The sequence below is a fragment of the Salvia splendens genome, chromosome 8 (assembly GCF_004379255.2).
Source record: "Salvia splendens isolate huo1 chromosome 8, SspV2, whole genome shotgun sequence".
NCBI lineage: Eukaryota > Viridiplantae > Streptophyta > Magnoliopsida > Lamiales > Lamiaceae > Salvia > Salvia splendens.
This window is the reverse complement of record NC_056039.1, coordinates 29765182-29791365: the sequence shown is the minus strand read 5'-3', so window position 1 is coordinate 29791365 and position 26184 is coordinate 29765182. Positions and strand designations below refer to the sequence as shown.

The 26184-nt window shown below is 38.8% G+C and overlaps 3 protein-coding genes across 4 annotated transcripts; 2 read left to right on the top strand and 1 right to left on the bottom strand.

The window, feature by feature from the left end:
• The first annotated feature begins 1538 nt into the window (after positions 1-1538).
• On the top strand, positions 1539-10035 carry LOC121744440 (mediator of RNA polymerase II transcription subunit 16-like). Of its 2 annotated transcripts, XM_042137972.1 has the most exons (16): positions 1539-2072; positions 2329-2397; positions 3528-3616; positions 3887-3999; positions 4179-4280; positions 4369-4453; positions 4934-5530; positions 5893-6502; positions 6656-6735; positions 7223-7305; positions 7437-7673; positions 7796-7967; positions 8116-8636; positions 8992-9168; positions 9306-9659; positions 9742-10035. In XM_042137972.1, the coding sequence occupies exons 1-16, from the start codon at positions 1750-1752 to the stop codon at positions 9880-9882; spliced, it is 3753 nt and encodes a 1250-aa protein (XP_041993906.1). In that variant the 5' UTR covers positions 1539-1749; the 3' UTR covers positions 9883-10035. The 2 variants fall into 2 exon arrangements, with proteins under 2 accessions (XP_041993906.1, XP_041993907.1); XM_042137973.1 differs by lacking the exons at positions 1539-2072; positions 2329-2397; positions 3528-3616 and having other exon boundaries at positions 4374-4453.
• Positions 10036-10395: 360 nt separating this feature from the next.
• LOC121744110 (stem-specific protein TSJT1-like) lies at positions 10396-11619 on the bottom strand. Its single transcript, XM_042137549.1, has 4 exons — positions 11376-11619; positions 11063-11303; positions 10867-10987; positions 10396-10765 (listed from the first exon to the last, which is right to left on the bottom strand). The coding sequence occupies exons 1-4, from the start codon at positions 11579-11581 to the stop codon at positions 10581-10583; spliced, it is 753 nt and encodes a 250-aa protein (XP_041993483.1). The 5' UTR covers positions 11582-11619; the 3' UTR covers positions 10396-10580.
• Positions 11620-21934: 10315 nt separating this feature from the next.
• Positions 21935-24124, top strand: LOC121745071 (CBS domain-containing protein CBSX5-like). Its single transcript, XM_042138837.1, has 2 exons — positions 21935-22405; positions 23079-24124. Exons 1-2 carry the CDS (start codon positions 22080-22082, stop codon positions 23932-23934), a joined length of 1182 nt encoding a protein of 393 aa, XP_041994771.1. The 5' UTR covers positions 21935-22079; the 3' UTR covers positions 23935-24124.
• Positions 24125-26184: the final 2060 nt, after the last annotated feature.

Genomic DNA, 26184 nt, shown 5'->3' with positions numbered 1-26184 from the left:
CTCATCCGGGTTGGGCTTCCGTAGAAACTCCCCACCGAAAATTTCCCGGATCCCCTTACAGAACTGCCTAAGCACCGTGAGGCCAGTCATCTCACCCATCTGTAGGTATTCATCGAACATGCCCGCTGGTCCGGCGTAGGCAAGCTGCCGGATTGCAGCGGTGCACTTCTGTTGCGTAGACAGCCCGATCCGGCCAGCCGCATCACGCCGGAGGGTGAAGCACCGGTAACACTCCGCCAAATTCGTCGCTATATAGTTGAACAGCCGTCGCGACATCCTGAATCTCCGGCGGAACATCTCGGGTGGATAACGAAGGTTATCCACAAAGTAATCATCCATTAGACGCTGGTGCGCAACGATGTGGTCTCGTGGGATTGTCCGCCGATGAGTAATGGCACGAGGGACCGCATCCTCCGCATTCTCCGCCTCCTCCGCCAAACGGGCCGCTTCCTCCTGGGCGGCCTGGTGTTGCACCTGTTGAATCAGAGCATTCCAGCTGTCTCTCCATAAATTGTTCATTTCCGACCCCAAATTGTAGTGAGAGAAATTTTTATAGATGTAGAGTTGGAATGGTGTGAAAATAATGAATGGAGTGAGGTGTATTTATAGGTGAATTGAAATGAAAAAAAAAAAATTTAAATCGGCTATAGCCGCGGCGGTCGGTGCCGCCACTATAGGCGCCGCGCCTATAGCCGCGTCCGCCCCCATTTCGTCGCGTCCTCGCCCCGGAGTCGGCTGAAGCCCGTCCGCCCCCTACCGCCCCCATTTCGGTGTCCGCCCCTTGGGCGGACAACCTCTCCACTATAGTCCGCCCGCCCTTCGCCCCAACCCGCGGCTATAGCCGCGGGCACCCCATAGTGGACACCCTAAGGGAGAAGTGGACAAGAGACTTAAGAGTGGCGTCCCGGCGGACGTCCGCGCGGGACATCAGCCATGAGGCGAGCAACCAACGGACGCGAGCATCGGTTGTGGACACCGGAGTTTCGCGGATTTCCTACGACGTCCGTAGTGACGTCCGCCATTGCGGGTTCCCGACGGACGTCCCGATTTTTATTTTTTATTTAAAAAAAACTCTATATATACGGACTTGCATTTGCCGACATGCGCCAACGACAAGCCCGTATTCGACTCCAGAACGATATAATTGAAGAGCTATGGACGCGGATGAGTCGTCGTTGATATTTACAATGTAATTTGTTTAGTATTTTTTTTGTTGAAATGTACTTTTTTATTTTTTTATTTAATGAAATTATCATTGTAATATCTCCGTCCGTATTCGTGTCGAAATTTTAATTTCGTAAATTGTTTAATTTGGTGAATTTGTGAATTTTTATTATTGTGGATGTCCGTCGGAATGTCCTTGTCCTTCATTATGCAGTGGGAGGTCCTTATGACGTCGCAGTGCAGTGGGAGATCCTTATGACGTGGCAGAATGTGTTTTTGGAAAGTCCGTCGGGATGTCCGCCGGGATATCCATCCCAGTGTGGATGCTTTAATAACTGAGAAAAAGGTAAGCAAAGAAAAAGAAAGAGCTAAAACAGGAAGAAACACAATCACCTGGGATCTGCTCACTTGTCTTCCCCTTAACCCTCAAATCCAATCATCCCGTCCACCCCTTTCCCTCTCCCTCACTACAGTCATTCCTGTCGCCTTCAATTGTGACTTTCTCACCTCCCCTTTCACTCTCTCTCTCTCTCTCTCTCCACCTTTTATATATTAGGGTTTTTGGTCAATTGGTGTTCTTTCTAAATGAATAACACCACCAATTCCAAGCAACCCCCACCGGACCCACCTCCACCATCAGCTCCCACTGCCACTAACGAATCCGACCCCCAACCATCTTCTCCTGGATCTGCCTCTTCCGACAAAGCAGACGCTGCCGCCGCAGGGGCGGAGGAGGACGTGGTGATGACGGACAAGGACCTTCCAGTAGCTGCGACTGCCAACTCCACTGACGATTCTGTGGATGAGGATTCCGCCACCCCAGCCACCGTTTTTCAAATCAAGCTTAAGCAGCCCAAGTCGAATTTGCTGCATAAGATGAGCGTTCCAGAGCTCTGCCGAACCTTTAGGTGTGTTTTTGAGATTAATTTTGGTAAATTACTGGTTGTAGCCATTCTCAGTCCGTGTAATTAGCTTTGTTGGACTATAGTTCTTATGTTTGTTATTCACTTTTTTTCTCCCACTCTTCTTTTTGTGAGGGCGTGTGTGGATGATTGGTCCTTTTTCTGTGGATGATTTTGGTGCTTTCTTCTAAAACCGTGTTTTGCATCTCAAATAATTTCCCTTTCTCTGTCTTATTTGATATTTGTGCTGGTTATCTTGCAGTGTTATTGCTTGGTGTGGGAAGTTGAATTGCATAGCTTGTGCATCAGAAACCTGTGCAAGAATTCCGAGGTCATGCCATAATATTTTGCACCTTCTTTGTATGCATCTTACTCGTAGGAGACTAACTGGACATGTAAAGGATTAGTTTGTGTTTTGATTTATTGCTTTGTTTGGTTTCTTTACTTCATGCTCTTGGCTATATTGTGTTTTTGAATGGTTGATCACCACACGAGCATGTCTATTTGCTGAGCCAAGATTTGAGGGATGGGGTTCGACTGTAGAATAGGAACATAGAGAACAGAGTTTCAATAAACTGAGAGGTTGAGAGGGTAATTGTAATTTAGATACTTGGTGCTTTTGGGAGTTTAGTTAGTGATCGATTGGAGGCTATGCTTTTGGCTTGCAACCGCAATTTAGGTACATCCAAAAGGGGACTATAGCTAACTTGAGACCATGTTAGGTAATTGGAATTGTAAGACTCAATTGGTTGAGTCTAGAGTTGCCTATTTGCAACTTTATAGAAGTCTAGTTCTTAGAAGTGTTGTTAGGGGCGCGTGGCGCACTGGGCGATAAGACAAAAACTCAGGGCGAAGAGTGAGGACCCCCCCCCCCCTAAGAGGCTCGCTAATAGTTCAAAATTGTACTCCCTCCACCCCCAAAGTTTGTCTCACTTCGAACCAGCATGAGTTTTAAGAACTGTAAAGGAAGGTTCCATCATCGGTTGCGTGGCAGAATGGTGGAGTAGGTGTGGCTGGATGCTCAGGTGGTTGTTCCGCGGTGTGCAAGGTGACTGCGTTCTGTTCAGTAGTGTTGGGCGGCGTGTGGTGGTGGTTGTGAATTGTGATGCGTGTTGGGAAACGTCGGTTGGTTGGGCGGACGACGAGCGAAAAGCCCATAGCTGGCAATCATGCTGTAAAAATAAATTTTAATCAATTTGATATTGCATTTTTCTGTGGCTAGTTTAAACATCTACTGGACAATGTTATCTATCCAGAATATGTTACTCAATTAGTAACATAATTAATCATTGTGTCTTCTCTCTCCCCGTTTTGTATAAATGGCTGTTCTCTGCTCGATATATGCTTCTAGACTAGATAATATGACCCACAATGTTGACTCGTAAACAAGTTTGTAACTGTTGATAGTTGGAATGCGTATGCTTTGTGCTGACGTATTATTCATTATATTTAACTTTGTAGTTCAACTGCAAATCCTCCATTTTGGATCCCTATACATATAGTCATACCTGAGCGACCTACTGAATGTACAGTTTTCAATGTCATTGCAGGTATAGTCTCCGACTTGGCATTTTTATTACAATTTTGATGCATGGTTGAAAACTCATCTTCATTTTGCACCAATATGATGCTTCTTTCTTTTTCTGTACTTTTTTTGTTTGAGTGGTATTCATCTTTATAATAGCGAGAGTTTCAAGAGGACGTAGATAATGCTTATTAAAACAAATTGGTATCCTACTGTTTATTTGAAAGGGATGCTATTGCACTGTATTCCAAGTTCCAACTTCCAACTAGATGGTTGGTTTGTGTTTTTTTGACAGATTCGCCTCGCGACTCTGTTCAGTTCATTGAGTGGTCGCCTACTTCATGTCCACGTGCACTGCTCATAGCTAATTTCCATGGACGGATAACCATTTGGACGCAGCCTTCTCAGGTATACAATTCTTGAGTCTGCTTGAAAATTAGTAGCCTTTGTCATAGTTATAGAATTGGATTGTGAGTGACAATGCATTGTGCTCGGAGCAGTTATCATCTCCCATAGATCCTTAGAAAAAAATATCTTTTCTGACTCATCTGGATTACAATCCTTTTGGTTTGGTGCTCTTGGTTCAGGGACCAGCAAATCTTGTAAAAGAAGCTAGTTGCTGGCAGCTTGAATATGAATGGCGCCAGGATATTGCAGTTGTTACAAAGTGGCTCTCAGGAGCTTCTCCTGTATGTATATCTTTGATCATCTTAAATATGGAGACAATTCAGGAAATATTTTATGACTCATGCTAACCTTTGTTTGTTGCAAAACTAGTATAGGAGACTCTCAGCTAGATCTAGTGGTTCCACCAAGTCTACATTTGAGGAGAAATTCCTTTCGCAGCAACCACATGCTCCAGGTTCATCTTTTATTTTTTCCGCATTGTTTTCTTTGGTGTATATCACTCTGTTATTATTTTTTGTACATCATTTTGTGATCTTGGCATCTTTGCATGATATAGATAGCTAAATTTATATATTCAGATACTCTTCTTTGCTGTTTCATAATTACTCTATAATCTATATTTAACTGAAAGTAGCTTCTGACATTATATTTACAACAATTTTCAGACAACCCATTTATTCTAATCTGTAAGGGTCCTTAATGAGTAATTCTGAATTTCTAATCTTTGGTCTGCTGCATGTAGTAAGGAAAATGATGAGGAAGTAACATTCATTTGACCCTTATTAAGAAATAACAGCAATTGGAGATTACTCATCTTGATTCGAACTGTCTAGTGTAATCCATTAGCCAAGTATAGTTAACCATGAGAAATATTCCTTGATCAATCTTGTTTCTAGAATGACATCTGAGCAATTTTCTTTACATCTGGTGACAGCTGGTTGGCCAAATTTTCTTTGTGTTTGCTCTGTTTTCTCTTCGGGCTCTGTTCAGCTACATTGGTCCCAATGGCCACCCAATCAGAGTGGTGCTCCTTCCAAGTGGTTTTGCACCAGTAAAGGGCTTTTGGGAGCTGGACCTAGTGGAATCATGGCTGCTGATGCTATTGTTACAGATTCTGGAGCATTGCATGTGGCTGGAGTCCCCATAGTAAACCCATCAACTGTTGTTGTTTGGGAAGTAACACCTGGCCCTGGAAATGGTTTCCAAGCTATTCCCAAAACAAGTGTGAACAGTGAAGTTCCCCCCTCACTCAATCCTCCTTCCTGGGATGGTTTTGCCCCTCTGGCTGCATATCTGTTTAGCTGGCAGGAATATTTGTTATTAGAAGCAAAGCAAGGTGTTAAAAAGACAGAACAGGATTACAGTGATGTGATAATACTTCATTGTTCTCCTGTTTCCAACTTTTCTGCATATGTCAGCCCTGAAGCTGCTGCTCAGTCGGCAGCTACAACAACTTGGGGTTCTGGTGTCACTGCAGTTGCCTTCGATCCAACATGTGGTGGTTCTGTAATCTCTGTTGTGATAGTTGAAGGTATTTACTTGGATACTAGCAGGCCCGCATCTTTTTTGCCTTTACATTTTTGCTTGAATTCTCATCAGCTACGGGCCTACATATAGACTGATTTATGCTTGTTACATCCACTTACTTTGAGTAACATTATTCATTATTCATTATTCATATGCATGCTTCTTTCTATAACGACATTCTTCAGGGATGAGAGGGTCTGTGCCCTGGTCACCTCTACATTAGCATCAGAATACAAGAAAAGAGAATGCATTTGAGAGTGACAGAACACCTTTTTGACATTTTTACTGTAGTGGTGGAAATCATTTGTCAGGTTGTTGTGTGTTTAACTGTTTATAAAAATGTAATGGCTTTGAGTCTCTGTGCAGGGCAGTACATGTCCCCCTATGATCCTGATGAAGGTCCTTCTGTCAATGGCTGGAGAGTTCAACGTTGGGAATCATCTGTAGAGAATGTAGTGATCCATCAGATTTTTGGGAATCCTAGCTCTAATTTTGGTGGCCAGGCACCTAAGCAAACAGTTTGGGTGAGTAAAGTGAATAAATGCATACCAGCACCTAGTGAGTTCAAATGTCCTGGAGGAGTGGCCATACCCCCTATCCGTGATGGAAAAGTAACTCCTGAATCTGGTCTTGAGAAAAGAGTCAGTTTTGATCCTTTTGATCTGCCTAGTGATATAAGAACGCTTGCTCGGATAGTGTACTCTGCTCATGGTGGTGAGATTGCTGTTTCTTTTCTTCAAGGTGGGGTTCATGTTTTCTCTGGTGCAAACCTCGCAGCTGTTGATAGCTACCAGATTAATGTTGGCTCCGCCATTGCTGCTCCTGCATTCTCTTCTACCAGTTGCTGTTCAGCATCTGTTTGGCATGATGGTAGCAAGGATTGTACTATATTGAAAATTATACGAGTGCTTCCTCCTGTTCCTAGTAGTCAAGCAAAAGCCAACTCTGCAATGTGGGAGCGAGCTATTGCTGAGAGGTATGTTGAGTAGATAGTTGAAAGGTTGTTCTGTTGAGCATAATCCTACATAGGCTGATATATTTTGACTCTGCCTGTATTATATTGAGTGCGAATTGGTTTTGTAATTCTGCATGTCACAACTCTGAATCTTTTGACTTCATGCCTGTGTAGGTTTTGGTGGAGTCTTTTGGTAGGAGTTGATTGGTGGGATGCAGTTGGCTGCACACAGAGTGCTGCAGAGGATGGCATTGGTAAGAGAGCTTAGTTTCCTCTATTCAGGATGCAAAGTTATACTGTCCAAGTATACGGCAGCACCATAGGATGATAGTGGAACAAAAGCATTGTCATGTAATCATGTTTCAGTGGTAGGATGCTGCAAATTTTGGCATGTTCAATGAACTGATAAGCGTGTGGGTCTGGAATAGAACTAGTCATTTTGCACTCAGCCCCAAAAAACCAAAATAAAAAGGGAGAACGAAAATTTGTTTTAATTTCCGTTGTGTATCAGACCTATTTTAATTGTCATTGCAGAATTTGAATCGAACATCCCCATAGGGGGCTTTTACTTTTGAATGATAGCTTATATATGCAACCTATCACTTAAAGCAAACACCCTCCTACTAATATGAATAGGGCAAGAATAACTGGAGTGAGTAAACGAGAAGTGCACCTTTGTTGGATATTTTATGTTCAAATATGGTTTTGCTATTGCTGATTTGTGTACACTTTACATTCCAGTATCGCTGAACAGTGTCATTGCTGTACTGGATGCTGACTTCCACTCCCTTCCCTCAACTCAACACAGGCAGCAGTATGGACCTGTATGTTAGTTGGTGCTCATTTCCAATTTCTAGTTTTGATTATATGATAGAAAGCTGTGAGTGTAAATCTTTGTATGACACATCTGGAGACATGATTTTGAAACTTACAGAATATTTATATGGAAGTGCAGAGTTTGGACAGAATAAAATGTAGGCTTCTTGAAGGCACGAGTGCTCAAGAGGTAAGAGCCATGGTCCTTGACATGCAAGCGAGGTTGTTGTTGGACATGCTCGGTAAAGGAATTGAATCAGCTTTAATAAATCCTTCTGCTCTGGTGCAAGAACCTTGGCAAGCATCTGGTGAGACATTATCTAATATTGATGCTGATGCGATGGCTGTTGATCCAGCGCTTGTTCTGAGTATCCAGGTTTGTCTTGCCTTATCTTTTTGATATTTTGATATTTCTTGCATACCGGGTGTGCACTGGACATGTATATGTTTTGGTGTTTCATTAATAGTGCCAACCTTAGTAACTGTGTGATGATTCAGGCTTATGTTGATGCGGTCCTTGATTTGGCTTCACACTTCATTACCCGTTTACGACGTTATGCAAGCTTCTGTCGTACACTGGCAAGTCATGCCGCTACCTCAGGTACAGGTGGGAGTCGTAATTTGGTGACGAGCCCTACGCAAAGTACTACTGCTCCTGCAACAACTCAGGGTGAGTATACAATGTTAGTCCTAGATATGGTTACAAGATTCTTGTCTGCACAAAAGAATTTTACTCCCCTCAGCTTGAGCTATAAGTGGGTGTTCTCGTCTTTTATGTTTTCCTTACCTTTGAACATCCTTGTGTACCTCATCTTCAGCTTCACAAGGTGGAACCACAAGCTCCACAGGTAGTACTCAGATGCAAGCCTGGGTACAAGGTGCTATTGCAAAGATCAGTAGTACAAGTGATACCGCTGTTCCAAGCACAGCTCCAAACCCCATAAGTGGCCCTTCAACATTTATGCCAATAAGTATCAACACAGGAACATTTCCAGGAACTCCAGCTGTTCGGCTCATTGGAGACTGCCATTTCCTTCATCGATTATGCCAACTTCTGCTATTCTGTTTTTTCTTTCGGCGAACACAACTTCCCCGCTTTATTGGAGCTGCTCAAAGAAATAACGATTCGTCGGCCCAAAAGCCTCAGATTGGTATTTTAAGCAAATCAGAAGAAACCAACTCAATAACTGTAAAACCTGCATCAACTGCTATCAGACCAGAAGAAACACAGCCAAGGACTGGGCAGGTAGGAAATGGTGTGAAGGCACCCGAAGAAGGTCCAACTAGCCGGTCAAGATTAGGTTCTGGTAATGCTGGTCAAGGATATACGTTTGAGGAGGTAAGTTGTCGCAACAATTTATTTTCAAGATAGGGAAATGAACTAGAAATTCCTCAGTTTTGTATGAGCTGTTTTAAATCAATTATCTTTTTGAATCTGGACTTCTTAATATACTATAAATGTAGCATGACATCATCATCCTAAACCTTTACGGCTTTACTTGCTACTTGCATTTAATACTTCCATTATTTGATAAAAGACGTTTGTTACCAGAAGCAAGTAATATTATTACTAAAGTAGTATTCCTTATTTACTCATTGGGATGACACATGGAGTAACTCTCTTTGATAATTTTGCTTGCAATTTACCCTGAGTTGCTTTGTTTATATCTTCGGTTTATATGATATCCATGCAGGTGAAAGTCCTTTTCCTTATACTTATGGATCTCTGTCGAAGGACATCAGGATTGCAACATCAACTGCCGCTTTCACAGGTGGGGAGCAGCAACATCCAGGTCCGCCTTCATTACATTGATGGTAACTACACAGTTCTACCAGAGGTTGTTGAAGCATCACTTGGCCCTCATATGCAGGTACATTATGGTAGATGAAGTTATACTTGTTGTCTGTGGTGCTGTAGCCCGAGCACTTTAAAGTTTAAACCAATAATTGGGCTTAAAAGGGATATTAATCACTGATCTAATGGTCTTCCACTTATGCTGTACTGCAGAATATGCCCCGGCCTAGAGGTGCAGATGCTGCAGGTCTGCTTCTTCGTGAGTTGGAACTCCACCCCCCAGCTGAAGAATGGCACAAGAGGAATATGTTTGGAGGACCCTGGTCAGATCGAGATGGCACGAGTGTATCAGATGAGGGCACCAAATACAGCAGCTCGTCTGAAAATGTAGATGCTCATAATGGAACTCACACCCTGTGGCCAAGAAAGCGTAGGATGTCAGAAAGAGATGCAGCTTTTGGATTGAATACCTCAGTGGGCCTTGGAGCATACTACGGTATCATGGGATCGCGGAGAGATGTTGTAACTGCTGTCTGGAAAACAGGGCTTGAAGGAACTTGGTACAAGGTAGGTTATTCATTTATCACGGAGCTTGGTTTCTTGTGTGATACTTCGTCTGTTGTTTTTTGAATATCCAATTTGGTTGCAGTGCATAAGATGCTTGCGGCAGACATGTGCATTCGGTTCGGCTGCTACTCCCTCTAATCAGAACGAGAAAGAAATCTGGTGGATCAGCCGCTGGGCATACGGCTGCCCAATGTGCGGCGGAACATGGGTTCTGGTCGTCTAGATAAACAACCACCTCTCTTTCAGTGTAGAAAATCTGGTTGTGGCTTTCTTCACATTTTTCTGTATATAATGTAGGATACAATTGTAATCTCTTTTCAAATCATTTTTGTGAACAAGATTTTAGCATTAATTTTTATCTCTGGTTTTGTGATAATCAGCCATCCTATTCTTAAATCAACAACACTAATACTAATAATAATAATGTCATAACAACTACTCCACAAACAAAGTCTAGAGCTAACACCATTTTTACAATTGTAATTATAACATTTGTAATAATAGAGTTATAATTAATGTCGAATTAATTTTAAAGACCGAACTGTTGAACCCATCATGGTTAGTTTGTTTTAGGTCATTGTAAGGTTAGTTTGTTTTAGATCATTTTATAAAATCCGAATTTGAAAAATACTAATGTCATTTTAGGTCATGCTTACTATCATGACATAAAATAAGCTAAGAATAACATTCATATTGTCTAAAAATGACCTCTATGTGTGATTCTGTGGTTCAGTAATAAAATTTAATAATAAATAATTGTAATAGTAATAAAAATAGAACCAAAAACCCAAATTTAGGTTCCGACAACAGGGGATTAATAATCAAAGATACTAATTATTAAAAAAGAAAAAGTAAATAAATGAAAAAAAGAATAAATTATGTGTGCTGAGTTGAAAAGAATGATGATGAGGATTGAAAGGATCAGCCCCAGGTTGCCCAGTTAGCAGAACTGCCAACGCGGGGCATGCTGTTAACCTTAGAATATGCATCCACAGCGAAATACGATCCGCACATTGCGCCTTCGCTGTCGATTCTCGGCATCGCCTTCATCTTATGCATCGGATGCTCGAAGCTTATCAATCCTTTATCGCTATGGTACAAGCATCCTGCATTTTCCAATTTCCATTTTCTCACCTTACTAACCAATTTACTAATTAATCCTAGATTTGATTAATCAACACACATGCATACATACATACATACATACCAGGTGGAAATGGAGCATACGATTTTCTGCAGCTTGCTTTTATAAGGCCAACATTATCCGATATCATCACCGATCCATCAGATGAAACGCCCCAAAACAAATTCAACGCCTTATCACCACCCTACATTTGAAAATTTAAACAATACACCAATTCGTAAAATCAATTGAACAAGACGATTATGAGAAATTGGCTTACAAGAGCAGCGAAGACAGTGCCATATTTGTGGTCGTAGATGACAAAAGCGAAGCTGCCTTCGAGCTCCTTGAGGACCTGATGCGCCGGCATGGGGCTGCGGTCGCGGAGAGTCCGGTACGCCTCGATCACAAACAGCGCCTCATTTGCACACTTTGTCAGTCCGTACTGCTTGTTCAGCAGGCACAGGTTCTTCAGATCCCCCATGAAAATGCAGTACACGTCATCCACCCCCGAGAACAAACTGCGATCATCGTCACATTTCAAAATTCAAAAATCAACAAACCAAATTCAATCAATCGTAAGCCGATTCTACCTTCGATAGCGGGTAAATTGAGGTGAGGCGTGTGCTAGGGCGGCCTTGTCTACGAATTGAACGGAGTAACCGTTTTTGGGGTTTGAATCTATGAAATCCTTTAGAGTGTCATCTGGAGTCTTGGATCTCACGGAGGATGCCGTTGGCGCTGGGCTGTGTAGCTCGCGCGGTGGATCAATCACGCCGTTCCTGAATATACTCAACATTCTTACCAATTTTATTTCTCTCTCTCTCTCTAGAAGTGGAAATGGTATAAATAAAAGCAGATGGATGAATGCAGAGAGCGATGGGAAATGCATGGATGGATTTCAGTTTTATACACGTGTGTTGGAACGGCAATTTCGGTTGTAAAACGAGGAAATGGAAATGACAAATTATTTAGTTTCTATTATTTATTTTATTTTATGGACTCTCCCAAATTATCATTATCATAATCAATTATGCAAATTACTTAAAAATCATAATTCATTTTGTTCATGTTATATTATCTTCATACTAACTGTAAACACTACTCTCGCTTAGTCTACGATATTTATATACAATAATTTATTATTGACATCATTAGTTCTACAGCTTACTTTAAATAAATTAATAAAAAGTAAATCCGGTTTTGATTTATATGCAATTTATTAAATTTTAAGATCAAGACCAAATTAAATGAATAAAACAAAATAAATTATACTAAATGAGGATTAAATAAGAGTGATGGTAACAAATAATGCTATTTAACATATATTTGGAATTACTAACAAGGCCATATACAATCCACAATAATTTCTATACTATACATTATCTATGCTTATCTATATGGATATTTCGATGGCGAAACTAAGCAATCGTGATATATTATTGAAAAATGGCTCCAATTAAAAGTTTTCCGTTGGATGGGCCGATGCAGCTGGTCCTATACCCGAATGATTTATTAAGGCCCTCCTCAATTCTCTAGAAGCCCAATGTCAAGCCCAATTTTCTTATAATAATATACGTATTCAGTATTCATTTATCTTATGGTTTATGGAGTACTAAAAAATCGGAAGCTATTTTTTTTAAGAAATAACCTACTTTTATATGAAATAATCACTTGCATTATAAAAATTTTAACTTTGTAGTTTCACTAAAAGTTTATACTGAAAGTCTGCAACAAACGAATTTTCAATTTCTGTAAGTTCAAATAGCGGTTTACAGATCATAAGAATTTACAATACAAATGAGCTTTTGAAATTAACATACAAATAATACAATGTTGATATACCCAAAATTGGTGAAAATTCCTGTATATATAGAACTAAGCTAAAATATACTGTGAAAAGCCTGGGCTCGGCCCACAACAAGGCCCACCCAATCGCTTGTAAAGTACTCTTCCTAACTTTGTGACAAAAGGTTTATTTTAATATTTTCTCTGTCTTTTTTTTGTGGAAAAACGGAGTGCGCAGTAGATTATTCTAGAATAGCTGGCAAATAATCACAAATCTTGAAATAAGATTGTCTCTAACATTATAAAATTCAACAATTGCCACATTTTTCTTAATAATAATATGTATGTAACCACTTGCAATTGAGTATTTGACCACAGAAACGGAAAAACATAGCAAAAAAAGTTGCAACGATGATCAAAATCAGCGGCTTGCTATTGGTCTTCGACTTTACAATACCTAAAACGCGTTACTAAGAATAAAAAAGATGCACGCAATGACGCAATAAATAAAGGCATTTATTGTAGCTTTTTTTCTGAAACATGATACCTCAAATATAGACACACACAAAATTTTCGTTCATGTGCAATAGATCCAAAATTCCTGGAATCTGAGATCCAAGACTGCTACTTTCGCCCATAATTATAAGAAGAAATCGTTGAACACAAATTTCAAGAAATCTTGTCAAATTATTTATATTGTGATTGGAAATATTAAACTCGAATCAAATTTTTTATTTTGAATATGATAAAATTTTATTTAATAGTATTACTTTCAAATAGGAGTATATTTTTATTTATATATTTATATTTAATAAAATATTGAAAGAATCACATTTTTTAAAACATTTCTAACATGGAATATATAATAGTAATTGAAAAAAAAACTGATATTTTTGGAAATTTTAGGATATTCAAAATTTTCAGTTCAGTTTGAATTTAGGTTTACAATTTTTGGGGATTCAGAAATTTCAAAACGGTTCGAGTTTATATTCTCTCAAAGTTTAGTAGCAGTATTTATTTTAATTTCATGTAGCCAAGTAGGATAAATTATTTGAAATGGTGAAATTAGAGTGTCAATAAGCAAAATGAGTCTAGTCTGATTTATGTGACCAAATTACAATTGTGATAAAAATAGAAAGATTAGGATCTGATGTGTTAATATGTTTATGCTATGAAACATATATACGGAAAATCGAACATATTAAATTTTATGTATCCTATTAAAATTAGTTCATGTTAAAATTAGGTTATTCGGCGGCCACATCTCTATTTGTATCAATGTCTGGAGTTAAAGTATATTCTTTTTCTATTTCATTCGCCTTTTTTAATTACATTTAATTAAATATGAATAATATGATGTGATGCCATAGATTAAGACTCGTACCTAATATCTATGGTTCAAGTGGTCCGTTGTTGGCTTTGTCACAATGAAATGAATTTAATATCGATCACTCGATCATTGAATCGCTCCAATGTATTGGTAAGTCTATTTTCAGGCATATTCGCAAGCCATATATAGAATATTACCACCTTGATGTTATTATTTTAATCGTATTCTATTTACAAAATTTTTGAAATATTAAAAAGATAAATGAACTATACATATTTTGATTATATATATATATATATATTTTTTTTGTCAAAATGTGCATTGTTTTTAGTTTTTTCAATGCGACTAAATTTAAAAGAATAATAACTCAAATATTATTTTATATATGTATTACGTATGGTGGTGGAGGAAAATTTTCTTATGCTCTCTCCCATTGAGATTAAGGCCATCCACTGTGGCTCCGAGGACGACGGACGATGCGTCGTCCGCGCCCGACGCTTAGTCCGCAGACAAAGCGCGGACGATGCAACGCGTTTTAGTTTTTTTTTTTTAAAAAAAAATTCAAAAATTTTGTTATATATATATACCCCAACTTCACTTTTCATTTGTAACTTTTCGATTAACTTTTAAACTCTCAAATTACGCTATAAAATGGATTCCGGTGGATACTCAAGTCCTAGTAGCCCTATGTTTGGAGATGGCGCACGGTGGCCGGGTACACAACCTGGCGAATATCGGTCGTTCGACGCCAACACGCAGAACGATCCGGACTTCAGTACGGATTCGTACGGTCTCTCCGACATGGAGCCGTCTCCAACTCGCCCTGCCGCCGCCGCCGACGTCATTGCCCCTGCAAGAAAGAAGCGGACCAAGCACCGAGCGCACAAGTTGCCACCTCCGACAACTTGTGAAGAGTACGCCCCCGGCCGTACGAACTACCAACCGGATGAAACCCTCGTCTTGGCGAGGTGTTGTGTGGATATATCGGAGGACCCGATATTCGCGAAGAACCAAAAGCAGCTCGCGTACTGGGAGCGCATCGCCGAGCGCTACAATGAGGCGAAGCCACCGAGCGCGTACAAGCGCCAACGGGAGCAGCTCCGCAAGCACTGAGATCAAGTGAAGAAGCAAGTTAACTTGTTCGCGGCAGAGTACGAGAAGTGCTCGAGGGATTAGGGAAGCGGCGAGAGCTTGAGCGACGTGCGCGATAGAGCGCTGTTGTTGTACCAGTCCATGTACGGCGACTTCAAGCATTTGAACATCTGGGCGCTCTTGAGGGACAAGCAGAAGTTCCAAGGCGGGATTCTGCACACTGGTGCGGTGAAGAGGACGAAGACCACCGACGATGGTGGTTACACGACCAGTGAAAGCGGAACTCATCCGGTGGACCTCAACCAGACATGCACGGAGGAAGAGACTTCCTGCACACCGATGTCCTCCCGACGGAGTCCCATAGGCGTCAAGGCTGCGAAGAACAAGGGGAAGGCGAAGGCGGCATCCTCCTCGGCCGCCGGCCCCCATCGCCGATCCCGACCCCGACCCCGGCGACACTTGCCTACGCAGATTTTGCAACGACCTCGATGGCACGGACGTTGTTGGATACGCACAACGCCCTTATGAAGTGTACGGATCCGGCCAGAGCCTAATTCCTCCAGAGGTTGATCGATAAGTTGAGCCGGAAGTTGGGGCTTTTGTAGGATAGTCAAAATTTTTTATTTCTAACCCGTGTAACTTTTTTTTTATAATCAATGAATTTTTTGTCGTTCTTAGTTAATCGTTGTGTTTTTTCTAAGTTTGCATTTATATATTTGAAAACATTTAAATTAATTAACAAAACAATAGTAAAATGCTTAGGGCGCGCCTTAGGGCGCCCCACTGCAGGTGGAAGGGGAAGAGGATAAAATGCTGACGTGGCGGTGCATAAGGCGGGCTTTAAGGCGCCACTGAGGACACCCTACTGTGAATGCTCTGAGGTGTGATTTCCGTCCGAACAAACCTTTTTTTTATTTTTTTTAATTTTTATGTTTAGTCATCTAAACAAAATCTAAAAGTTAATTATCCATAGAGCATTTATTATGTTGGCAGGACTGGATGCACCGACCTGGAAGGTAGAATGTCATATTCACAATTTCGTGTTAACTTTCTTATCCACAAATTCCTCCGATTGTGACACTCTAAAAATCGTACTGTCCCATAATCGCTTTTGTAAACATAATATAAAATTTATCATCAAATTGAATTTTAATATGATTCAAGCTAGATTGATATTTATCGTTAATATGATTGAAGCTTCATAAAGTTACAACATTACTTATGAAATAATCATAATATTCAATCGAAATTCAAGTGACAGTTATTAATAATAAATATGATACCAAATATAGATTGAAGACAGTAATGGTTTAGCACATTCGAGAAAAATCCATCGGTATGATCTCTTTAAAACTGACAATTGTTGAGATTAATTAATCAATGTATTAATTGAATGATGCTCAAATGCAAACTTATTGGATTGTGTCCCCACTGAATATATGCTGATGTGTGTTCAACACATAACGTACGAATTTGTCCTTTAATAATGTTTTGATTTAGATTTAGATTTAGATTTAGATTTAGATTTTTCAAGCACATTATAGAAAGTTTCATATCTGCTAGATAAAACAGGAAAATTAAACATACAAGATCAATTTATAAATTTAATCATGTTAGTAGCAAGATTGATAGTAGATTATCATTTACTACTATTTTTAGATTAATTGCAAAATTGATGAGTAAAAGTGGACTTAGCTTGTACAATTACTTATAACAAGAGTTAGTTTCCACAATGATGCATAAACTTTTAAGGTAATCAACACCTTAACTGATAATCTGAAGAATCAGGGAGAGTTAAAAAAAATCTTTCAATTAATTAATATGTAATGAGTTCGACTTGTGTAAATTAATTAAGAGCATTAGTTGGATCCCCAAATTTTTATTAGTTTTATTGTTATGTGGAGTAGTAAGTATAATGCTATATCCTTTTTTTCCCTACACCTAACTAAACATAGCTCATTCTCTTGTATGTGTGGAATAAATAGAGATTAGACAGATAGAGAGCCAACATTTGAGAGAGGGTCGGACAAAACTGCTGAGAGAAATGGAAGAGTTGTGACATTTTCCTTTTCTTGCTCTTTGCATCCTTAAACTCAAAATTTTGGATCTACCACCGAAGAGGGTAGAGAAAAAATGCAATAATTCATGAACAATATAGGAGTACATTAAGGCATTAATGTCAAACATTCCGAGCGCATCCCCATCCGTGCTCTTGCCAACGGCATAGCCGTTGGTCAATCAGGCGCCGCCACGTCAGCTGCTCAGCGGCACAGACGTGCTCGATGCATCGAGCAGCGGCGAGCAGGGGTCAGCCGCGCCAGCGGCACGAACATCGTCCTTGCCAGCGAGCACAACTGCGGATGCTCTAAGAACAATTTAATACACGCATGAAATTGGTCATTTAAAGTAAAGTTAGGTCATCTGCAATGCTGTCTCTTATCCGTCCCTTAACCGCCTCTTAAATAACTATTCTTAGGCCTCACTGTACTTTTTTACTCCATCTATTAATTAAGGGACGGAACCTGCAACCCTTAATAAACTACTATTCATTCAATTTCATTTTTTATTTTTATTTCCAACAAATTCCATTAATAAAAACACACTTCATTAAATAAAATAAAATTACAACATAAAATAAAAATACAACTTAAAATTCAAAAAAATAAAAAAAAACATATAATTAAAATCCTAAAAAATAAAAATTACATAATTTAAAATATAATTTTATAGAAAATAAAAAAAACTACTCCGCCGGCGAATCATCCCCCGAAGGCGGTGGAGGTGCACTGAAGCCACCTGGAGGCGGAATACCAAGTTGTCTTGCCATCAACTCAATTCCGGCAAGATAGTCTTGGTATTGGGGAGGCGTCATGCGGGAAGTGTCTGTCATTGTGGCGGTCATGTACATGGACATTAAGGAGTTCGATGGTGCCCCCGAGCCCGCCTGGCTTGATTCGGCTTGGCCCCTCCTCCCTCTAGCTGCCTTCGTCTGCCGTGCCCTCTACCTCCTGCGAGGCAAACTCTTATGCGGCGCTGCCCGAACCGCCCTCACTAGACGAGTATTGGCCACCCACCGTGTGCTTCGTGCGCTTCGAGGTTGAGCCCGAGCTGGACCGGATACCGCCGACCCACCTTTCCTCGTCTTTGACGACCTCCCAAACATCGACATGTTTAAATTGTTTGCTGGTGTCGTCGAAGTAGACTCGCAAAGCCGACCTCAGAATGTCGGCTCCCGTGGCTCCGCTTTGGTAATGAGCCGCTTCACTCTTGTAGATGTCGCAAAATTTTTGACCTCTCTGTCGACTCAGTCAAAGTGAGCGCGGAGCATCTTAAATGTGCGGCGGCGGGACCCCTTCGGCTTAATCTCGTGGTAGGCCTCGGTGACCTTTTCCCAGAAGCACCTCCGGGATTGTTGATTCCCGACGATGGGATCGTACGAGACGCTGATCCAGGCGTTGTACACAGCCAGCGTTTCCTTGGGGCTGTACGGATGCCGGCCTAGATCCTTATCCTCGTCCGCCTCCGCCCTGGAGCTTCCACCGCCTCGGCCTCCTTCCGGAGTGGGTTCAACCGAATAATCCTCCCGAATCTGGGATAATCCCTGCGAATACCTCAGGGCGGAGGGATGGGCGTATGCATCCACATCAAAATGGGGTGGTTGGTACCCCCGACGTCGACGAACCCTGGGTGCCCGGCGTCGACAAACCGGAACCACCACCCAGGACATTGTACATGCCCCCTAGTCGCCGAACGCGTTGATGTCAAACCCGCCGGAGCCGCCACCGCCAGAGTTTCCGTCGCCGGACATTTTGGGATAAGAGGTTAGATGAAAATTGGAGAGGAAATGAAGATGATTTGGGAAGAATAGATGTGTATTTGTGTGTGAAATGAGGATGAATTGTGAGTATTTATAGAGTAAAAAAATAAAATTAAAAATTAAAATAAAAATAAAAAACGGTAATATTAACGGTAATATTACCGTTTTTTGATTTTTTATTTTTTAAATTTGAATTTAAAAAAATAATTTATTGCGTCAGCGTGACGATGCCCACTCGCGGGCCGGCGAGTGGGCGTCACGCATAGCGCCGGAGCGCTCCACGTCTCGCGGGCGCGTGGCAAGACGGCTCGCTATCCGTCTCGGCAGGACGAGACGGGACGCTCGGCGGTCTGGGGACGAGACGGGACGCTGCAACGCGTCTCGCCTCCGTCTCGTTCCGGCGTGACAGGTTACGAACCACCCGCCTGATTTGACTCAATTGGTTAAACGCCATTCGCCATTATTTTTTTGGTTAAACGCCATTCAACACTTAATAAAATTGGTTAAACGCCATTCGCCATTATTTTTTTGCTCAATTGCTAATCGGATTTGAATCCTATAAAACTATCAATCTAATCCGATGGTAGTGGTACCTATCATTTCGGAGATATATGAATACCTGTCTTTGTAGGACGTCTTTTTAATTAAATAAACAAACGCGTTTAGAGAAAAAGAATTCCCAAGAACTATTATTATAATAGTCAAATGGATGGCAAAGACCCTTGCCATATGAAACTATATGGTCACGTTTATAAAAAAGGTACTGTAAAAAGTAAAAACTAGATGCACGTTGTTCTCTCCATCCTCGAAAATAGAAACTCTCCTAAAAATAAAAAAAATTCTTTTAGATTCATTCCCTAAAAATAGAAATTTTCTATTTTAGAAATTTTCTTTCCTTCTAATGAGATAGGATATATTTTTCACTTAAACGATACTTTTTTTTCTATGTTTCTCACTAATACAGCACTCTTTTTTTTTCTGTGTTTCTCACTTTTTTATATGGGATCTATTTTTGTCTATTCAAAATTTATACTTTTAAAATTTTTTTATTTTTAAGACACAAGAGAAGTATTTTGCTAATGTAATTGATCACAAACGAGTTGGGCATCTTGACTTGACCCTAACCTCTTCAAGTGCCCCCACCAAAATTCTCCAAATCTCTAGGGCCCCACCTCCATGACTTCAAACACATTCTCATACAATACAGAAGATCTACATTTTATAAATTAATTTTTACTCCTTTCATTACCAAAATAATCTCATGAACGATACATTTTAATAATACAAAATTAATAAAGTATTAAAAATAAAAATAAAAATATTTTAATAATATAAAAATAATAAAGTGTGAAAAATGAAAAAGAACGGTACATTGTAATAATAATATAAAATTAATAAAGTATAAAAAAGGAAAAAGAAAATGTGAATAAAATAATAATAAAAATGATAAAAACAATTAATAATAAATTAAGAGTAACTTTCATTTTTAGCACTCCTACTCCCTAAATCTCTAAGGGGAGAAGATATATAAAAACTGTATATTATGTATTTACCTTTTTGAAAAATGAAATATATCCTTCTAAAAAGTAACATATTCTAAAGGAAAAAGGTATATAAAAGGTAAATTATCTTTTAAAAATAAAATAATAATATAAAATATATTAAAAATATAAAGTGTAAACATTCTGAAATACATTTCCCTTGGAGAATGATTTTTCATAAAACGAAGACAAATATGGTAGTTATAAGATTTTATCTCTTCATTGATGGAGAGGTAAAGATACCTCTTCAAAATGGGAAAAAAGTATAATACATCTCCCCTTAGAGAATGATTTTTCATGAAGAAAAGGTAAATATGATAGTTATATTAGTTTATCTCTCAATTTACCTTTCCCCTTAGAGATGCACTAAGTGTGGACGGAGAAAATATTGTAGTACATTTGATATACTCTTCTGTTTATTTAAAGTGAAACATTTTTTTATTACAAATTTTATGAAGTGTTGTTCACTATGTTAAATCATGGAAATAAAGTATAAATTAAAAATATTCTTTTCACCAACAAAATTTCTTCTCATTTTTAAAGAGGTATTTTAACTCAATGCCAGATGTTAGTTTTTGTAGTACTTTATAAGAATATGTATTTTTAGTTAAATATTCTTTTCACCAACAAAATTTCTTCTCATTTTTAAAGAGGTATTTTAACTCAATGCCAGATGTTAGTTTTTGTAGTACTTTATAAGAATATGTATTTTTAGTTGGACATGAGTTTTAATATTTAATTAGTAAGTAGGAGAGATGTAAAAAAATATACTAGTAGTTTATAACATTAGGAAACACATACTTTTATGGAATAGAAAAAAAAAGAGTGCATATATATTCTCGAGGGACAGAGATAGTATTAACGTAAAGAAGCTTGTTAAATGATACATATTCAATCTAGTGCTCCCTCGCCGTTAAGAAAGAGGTTAACCTATTATTTAATTAATTTATGCTGATATTTGTTAATTAAAGTAAGTAATAATTTTCTTGGATTTATTCTTTTGGGATAATGGATTTTTGTGTCGTGTTCTTTTGCTTGGTTTACATCGGAAGACTAACGAATTCATGTATTGTGACGACAAGATGATTTTGTTCTTTTATACTATTTTTTTATATTTAGTCATGAAAACAATTAAATAAATATCAGTGTATATTAAGTCTAGGGAAAAAAATGGTATTCAAGTCATTTTACATTAAAATGATTTTACAAAATTTGATTTCTTTGGATATTTGTTGTGGAACAATTTAATATTTGCTATGTAACTCTACTTAATTAAATTAGCTCTTGTTGTACCTCATTATAGAGCGCAATTACTAGTTCTAGTTGATATCATTGACTAAATTTATTAAAATAATATTAATACTTATTGATTAATTTATCCTTCAACGACTTCATGTGATCTATACATCCCATCGTGTACTTAGCAATTTATTTTAAATAAATGTAAATATCAATAAAAATTTAGGGAGTAATATAAAGGTCCCATAAGTAAAGTTGAATTATTTTATTTCCAAAAAAAATAGTCTCCATTTCCGAGTTGTAAAGAGACGTAGCGAGTCTATATATACAAGATTCCATTATATTCCACAGCCTCATCTCTCATCTACCTCTCTCCAACTACTACTACAGCATTTATCCGTACAGTCAATCCTTCGTCTTCCCTTCCATCTACCCCATCTCCTATTTATATCGCCCTCGCTTCTCTCTCTCCTGCAGATCCGATCATTGTATGGCATTGAGATCTCTATCCGCAGAGGTGTCTGACTTGTGCATAGGGAAGCCGGAGCTCAAGTGGATCGCCGCCACCGCGTCCGTCGCAGAAGCATTGGCGGCGCTCAAAGCATCTGGCGAGATATACATTAGCATTTGGATATGTAGTCAGAACGCCGCCGGAGGTTCCTGCGTCTGCGTCGGAAAATTCAGCGCCGCAGATGTGATCCTCTTTCTCTGCCGGGAGGAGAATCTGGCGGATCCTTTCAAAGCTCTTCAGACTCCTGTTTGTGACATTTTGCCGAAAGGAATCCCCATCGTCAGGCGCGTCGCACCTAATTCGAGGTTCGATTCACTGTTTTTTTTAGCAATTTTGCGATTGGATTGCATGATTGAATTGCTGTATGATTTGCGATTGAATTGCATGATTGAATTATTGTATGTGGAGAGTGGGTGATTTATGGATTTCTGTTACTGTTTAATTGGGGGAATTGTGTGGCTCAATTCAGCATCTGTGTGTGATTAAGATTTTTCAGATTTTAATGGCCTTATTAGTTATACTTTACCGGGGGAATCAATTTCGACAGCTACCGCTTGTAAATTTTCTCTCTCTAATATTTTCCCAGCTCCCCTATTTAATTTCTGATTCATCAAAAAACAAAACGAAAGATAGGGTGATCCAGCTTAAGTAAATCAAATTTTGTTGTTAATTTCATCAAATTTTGTTTTTAATTTCATAAAAAAAAATCGGAAGAAGAGAGAAACTACGGATGAGTCCTAAATCCACTCTGTTTTTAATTTGAAGTAAATCTAAATTTGATCAATATACCTTAATTATAGATTAATAAATTCTAATTTAGAATTAATAAACGAAATTGGCGAGTCCTAATTGGGATAGCTCCGCAGTGACTAATGTTGAGATTGTGCATGCTATTAGTGAACCACATGAGTGTTTCAATCATTAAATCCACTCTGTTTTGCATTAGTCTCAACTTTGCTGCAATTTTCTAATCTGCAGCCTGCTGGAAGCCATGGATTACATGCTAGATGGAACCCAAAATCTGGTGGTTCCAATTCAAAACCAGCGCTTCAACTATGCTAGAAAGAAGTTGGAGAACCGGCAACAGCTCTCTTCCAGCTGCCACGAACAACACGAATGCTGTTGGCTAACGCAAGAAGATGTGCTACGCTTCATTCTCAACTCCGTAGGCTCCTTCTCTCCAGTCACCACTTACAGCCTCGATTCGCTAAACATCATCGATCGCGACATCATGACCATCACTCACAACAAGCCTGCATCCTCAGCATTGGGCTATTTCCACCGCGCTATCACTGAGCAGAAATCCGTTGCAGTCATTGATGAAGAAAACAGGTTGATGGGGGAGATCTCCCCGCAAACTCTAGCCTACTGTGACGAAACTGCTGCCTCCGCAATCATGGTCCTCTCAGCCATTGATCTCATGGCTTATATCGACTGTGGAAGCCCACCACCGGAGGACCTCATGCAGCTGGTGAAGACGAGGCTCGAGGAGAGAAATTTAGGTGGCATGGTGGATATGATGGATGAGTCGATCCACCCCTCGTTGCTGTATTGCTCCTCCTCCTCGAGCTTATCCTCAGACGACGACTTTGTGTCTGGTATGAGTAAAGGGTCGAGTAAAGGTTCGAGTCGAAACTATGCAGCCGGTAGGTGTGAGCCGCTTGTCTGCAGCCCAAGGAGTTCCTTGCTGGCTGTGATGATGCAGGCGCTGGCGTATCGTGTTAGTTGTGTTTGGGTGGTTGAAGAAGATCATACCTTGGTTGGGACCGTCTCGTTAGCCGGAATTCTGAGTGTTTTTCTCAGCGTTGCTGATGGAATGCATAGTAAATCGTAGTCGGATGAATCTGTATAATCTAGCAATGAGAGAACTTTCAGATTTTCAGCCTGTCCTAATTTACATTTTATGTTAAATGGGATTCAATATCATTGTAGTTCAAGTGTAACCTATTTCAACTGTTGCTAGCCTTCGGAATTTCCACATTTATATCGACTCATGAATGAAAATGATAATCTATTTGAACCAATGATTTGGATATTTAGTATAATGCAAACATGACAAAAAGCAAATATCAGTTTGATATTTTGCATAGTATAGTACAAAAGAGAGAGAGAAAAAAAGATTCCTTGGGCAGCAGAAACAGACACGGCCAATGAGAAGACTATAAAGCAAATGAACAAATATTGAGAAATCACAGTATTCACCTAAATGTGAATCAACAAATATGGAGAAATCACAGTATTCACCTAATTGTGAACCAACAAATATTGAGAAATCACAATATTTTCACCGAAATGTGAATAATAATGGGTTACCAGAAAACTCGAAAGAGGGTCCTCCTATGCTAAATGTGGAGTATGGAGTAACATTATTCAAAAAAAAACAGAAAAATCTGAATTACATAATGTGGTCCACTAAAATTTATTTTGTTGGCATTCGTCATTCTTTGATGAAAGCAACGCATAACAGAAGGAGGAGCACAGAGTTTGCACAAAAATGATATTAACGGACCAAATTCATTGCCCTCATATTTCAATGTCCATACCTTCATGTTCAAGGATACCAAATACGAATAGTCCAACGACGACAGGGCTTGTCGTAGTCGGGGATGTGCAGAGTAATTTTAAAGGAACAAGTAAAAATTGTGTAAGTTTTACCTAGTTGATGAAGTGGGTTTCAGGTTGTTCTCTAGAATAGCAACATGCATAGGATAATATGAAGTCACTTCAAATCAAGAGGGATTTTGCAAGCAAACTTGGTGTAAGGCAGTGTATAGAACCAATAGGGGCATAAACATTGCCTTTGGACATAATCTTCACATCTTAATTGAAGCTAAAATTAATTAAATAGACTATATACAGTGTCGTATTAAAAGTGTAACTACAACGTTAATTGAAGTAAAAAAAGAATGAGTATCTCTTTAAGTAAGTTGTACTTCAAAAATTATTACTACCATTTTTAGAATAGAAATGAGAACTAAGCAATGTCATTCTATGAATTGTATCTTCTATTTGAATATTTTGGTCCGACCTTTTGTTTTTTAAGATTTCATATAATATGAAATCGAACAAAAACAATTTGGCTGGAGATATAACCATCTTATTAAAATTTTGTAAGAATCAGAAATAAAACGAAAGGAAAGAACTGGGCTTGGGAATAGAATTTCCTCTCCCCCAAAAGTAGTATTTTAATTGGGCCCTCTAAAATTTAATCCCAACATATTCGCACCTTTCAAAAATAAGACTTGGAAAACAATGACAAACCCAATTCAATCCACAATCTACATTATAAATTCTTAAGGTATCTCTTCTACAAATTTTCTTTTTGTTTGATGAGTGCGGTATTTAAATGTGATGTTTACATTTAGCCAAAAAAATGATTAGGAATTTCAACATGTCATATTTATGAAATAAATGTTTCTAAAAGAATAGCCCAGTATGAAAGCTTTCTGTTTTATATTTATGCACAGTATACACCTACCTCTCATTTTATATATTTTTACTATACAAATTAATACTCTCGTCAGGCTTCCTTCCAAATATTGCTGATAGTACTATAATACAGTATTTATTTTCTAATATTAAATACTACTGTATGAAATAAATTTGGCGGCGAACACAGCTGTGCAACGGCTGCTATAAAGTAAAAACCCTAAAAATGAAAGAGAAGATAAGATGTAGGCAACAAAAGTTGCTTGAATCTATAAATTTGAATATGCACCTAAGTTCCATTAAAATGTGTTTGAAATTTGAAATGGCTCCGTATTACAAATTATAAAAATACATTACTCAGCAATCAGCATATATCGTTATTAGTTTCTTTACAAAAGTCCCTTCAAAATATGTTTGGATTTTGTTCGGGTATTAATCTAAGATTCTAAATATGTATCACTTGTGCTTTTTTGAAGCAAATAGAAAGGTTATAAAAAAAATTAATTATTTTATAAAAAGTTCAATACTGTTTTTAGATAAATTAAATATTTTACTAAACTATAGTTTTAATGTAGGAGGGTCAACGTCGGTCTTCTTACCTAATTTCTCATTTATTTTAGTCATTTTCTTAGGTCCCACGCCCACCCACCAAACA

Bases quoted from the DNA above. Each gene is read 5' to 3' on its own strand.
- LOC121744440 (XM_042137972.1), top strand. From the start codon at position 1,750: ATGAATAACACCACCAATTCCAAGCAACCCCCACCGGACCCACCTCCA. The intron at 3,617-3,886 runs GTATAGTCTCCG...TTTTTTTGACAG, and splicing joins AGTTTTCAATGTCATTGCAG to ATTCGCCTCGCGACTCTGTT. The intron at 7,968-8,115 runs GTGAGTATACAA...CCTCATCTTCAG, and splicing joins TGCTCCTGCAACAACTCAGG to CTTCACAAGGTGGAACCACA.
- LOC121744110 (XM_042137549.1), bottom strand. From the start codon at position 11,581: ATGTTGAGTATATTCAGGAACGGCGTGATTGATCCACCGCGCGAGCTA. The intron at 10,988-11,062 runs GTAAGCCAATTT...TTTCAAATGTAG, and splicing joins GCACTGTCTTCGCTGCTCTT to GGTGGTGATAAGGCGTTGAA. The intron at 10,766-10,866 runs GTATGTATGTAT...TGGAAAATGCAG, and splicing joins GTATGCTCCATTTCCACCTG to GATGCTTGTACCATAGCGAT.
- LOC121745071 (XM_042138837.1), top strand. From the start codon at position 22,080: ATGGCATTGAGATCTCTATCCGCAGAGGTGTCTGACTTGTGCATAGGG. The intron at 22,406-23,078 runs GTTCGATTCACT...TCTAATCTGCAG, and splicing joins CGCGTCGCACCTAATTCGAG to CCTGCTGGAAGCCATGGATT.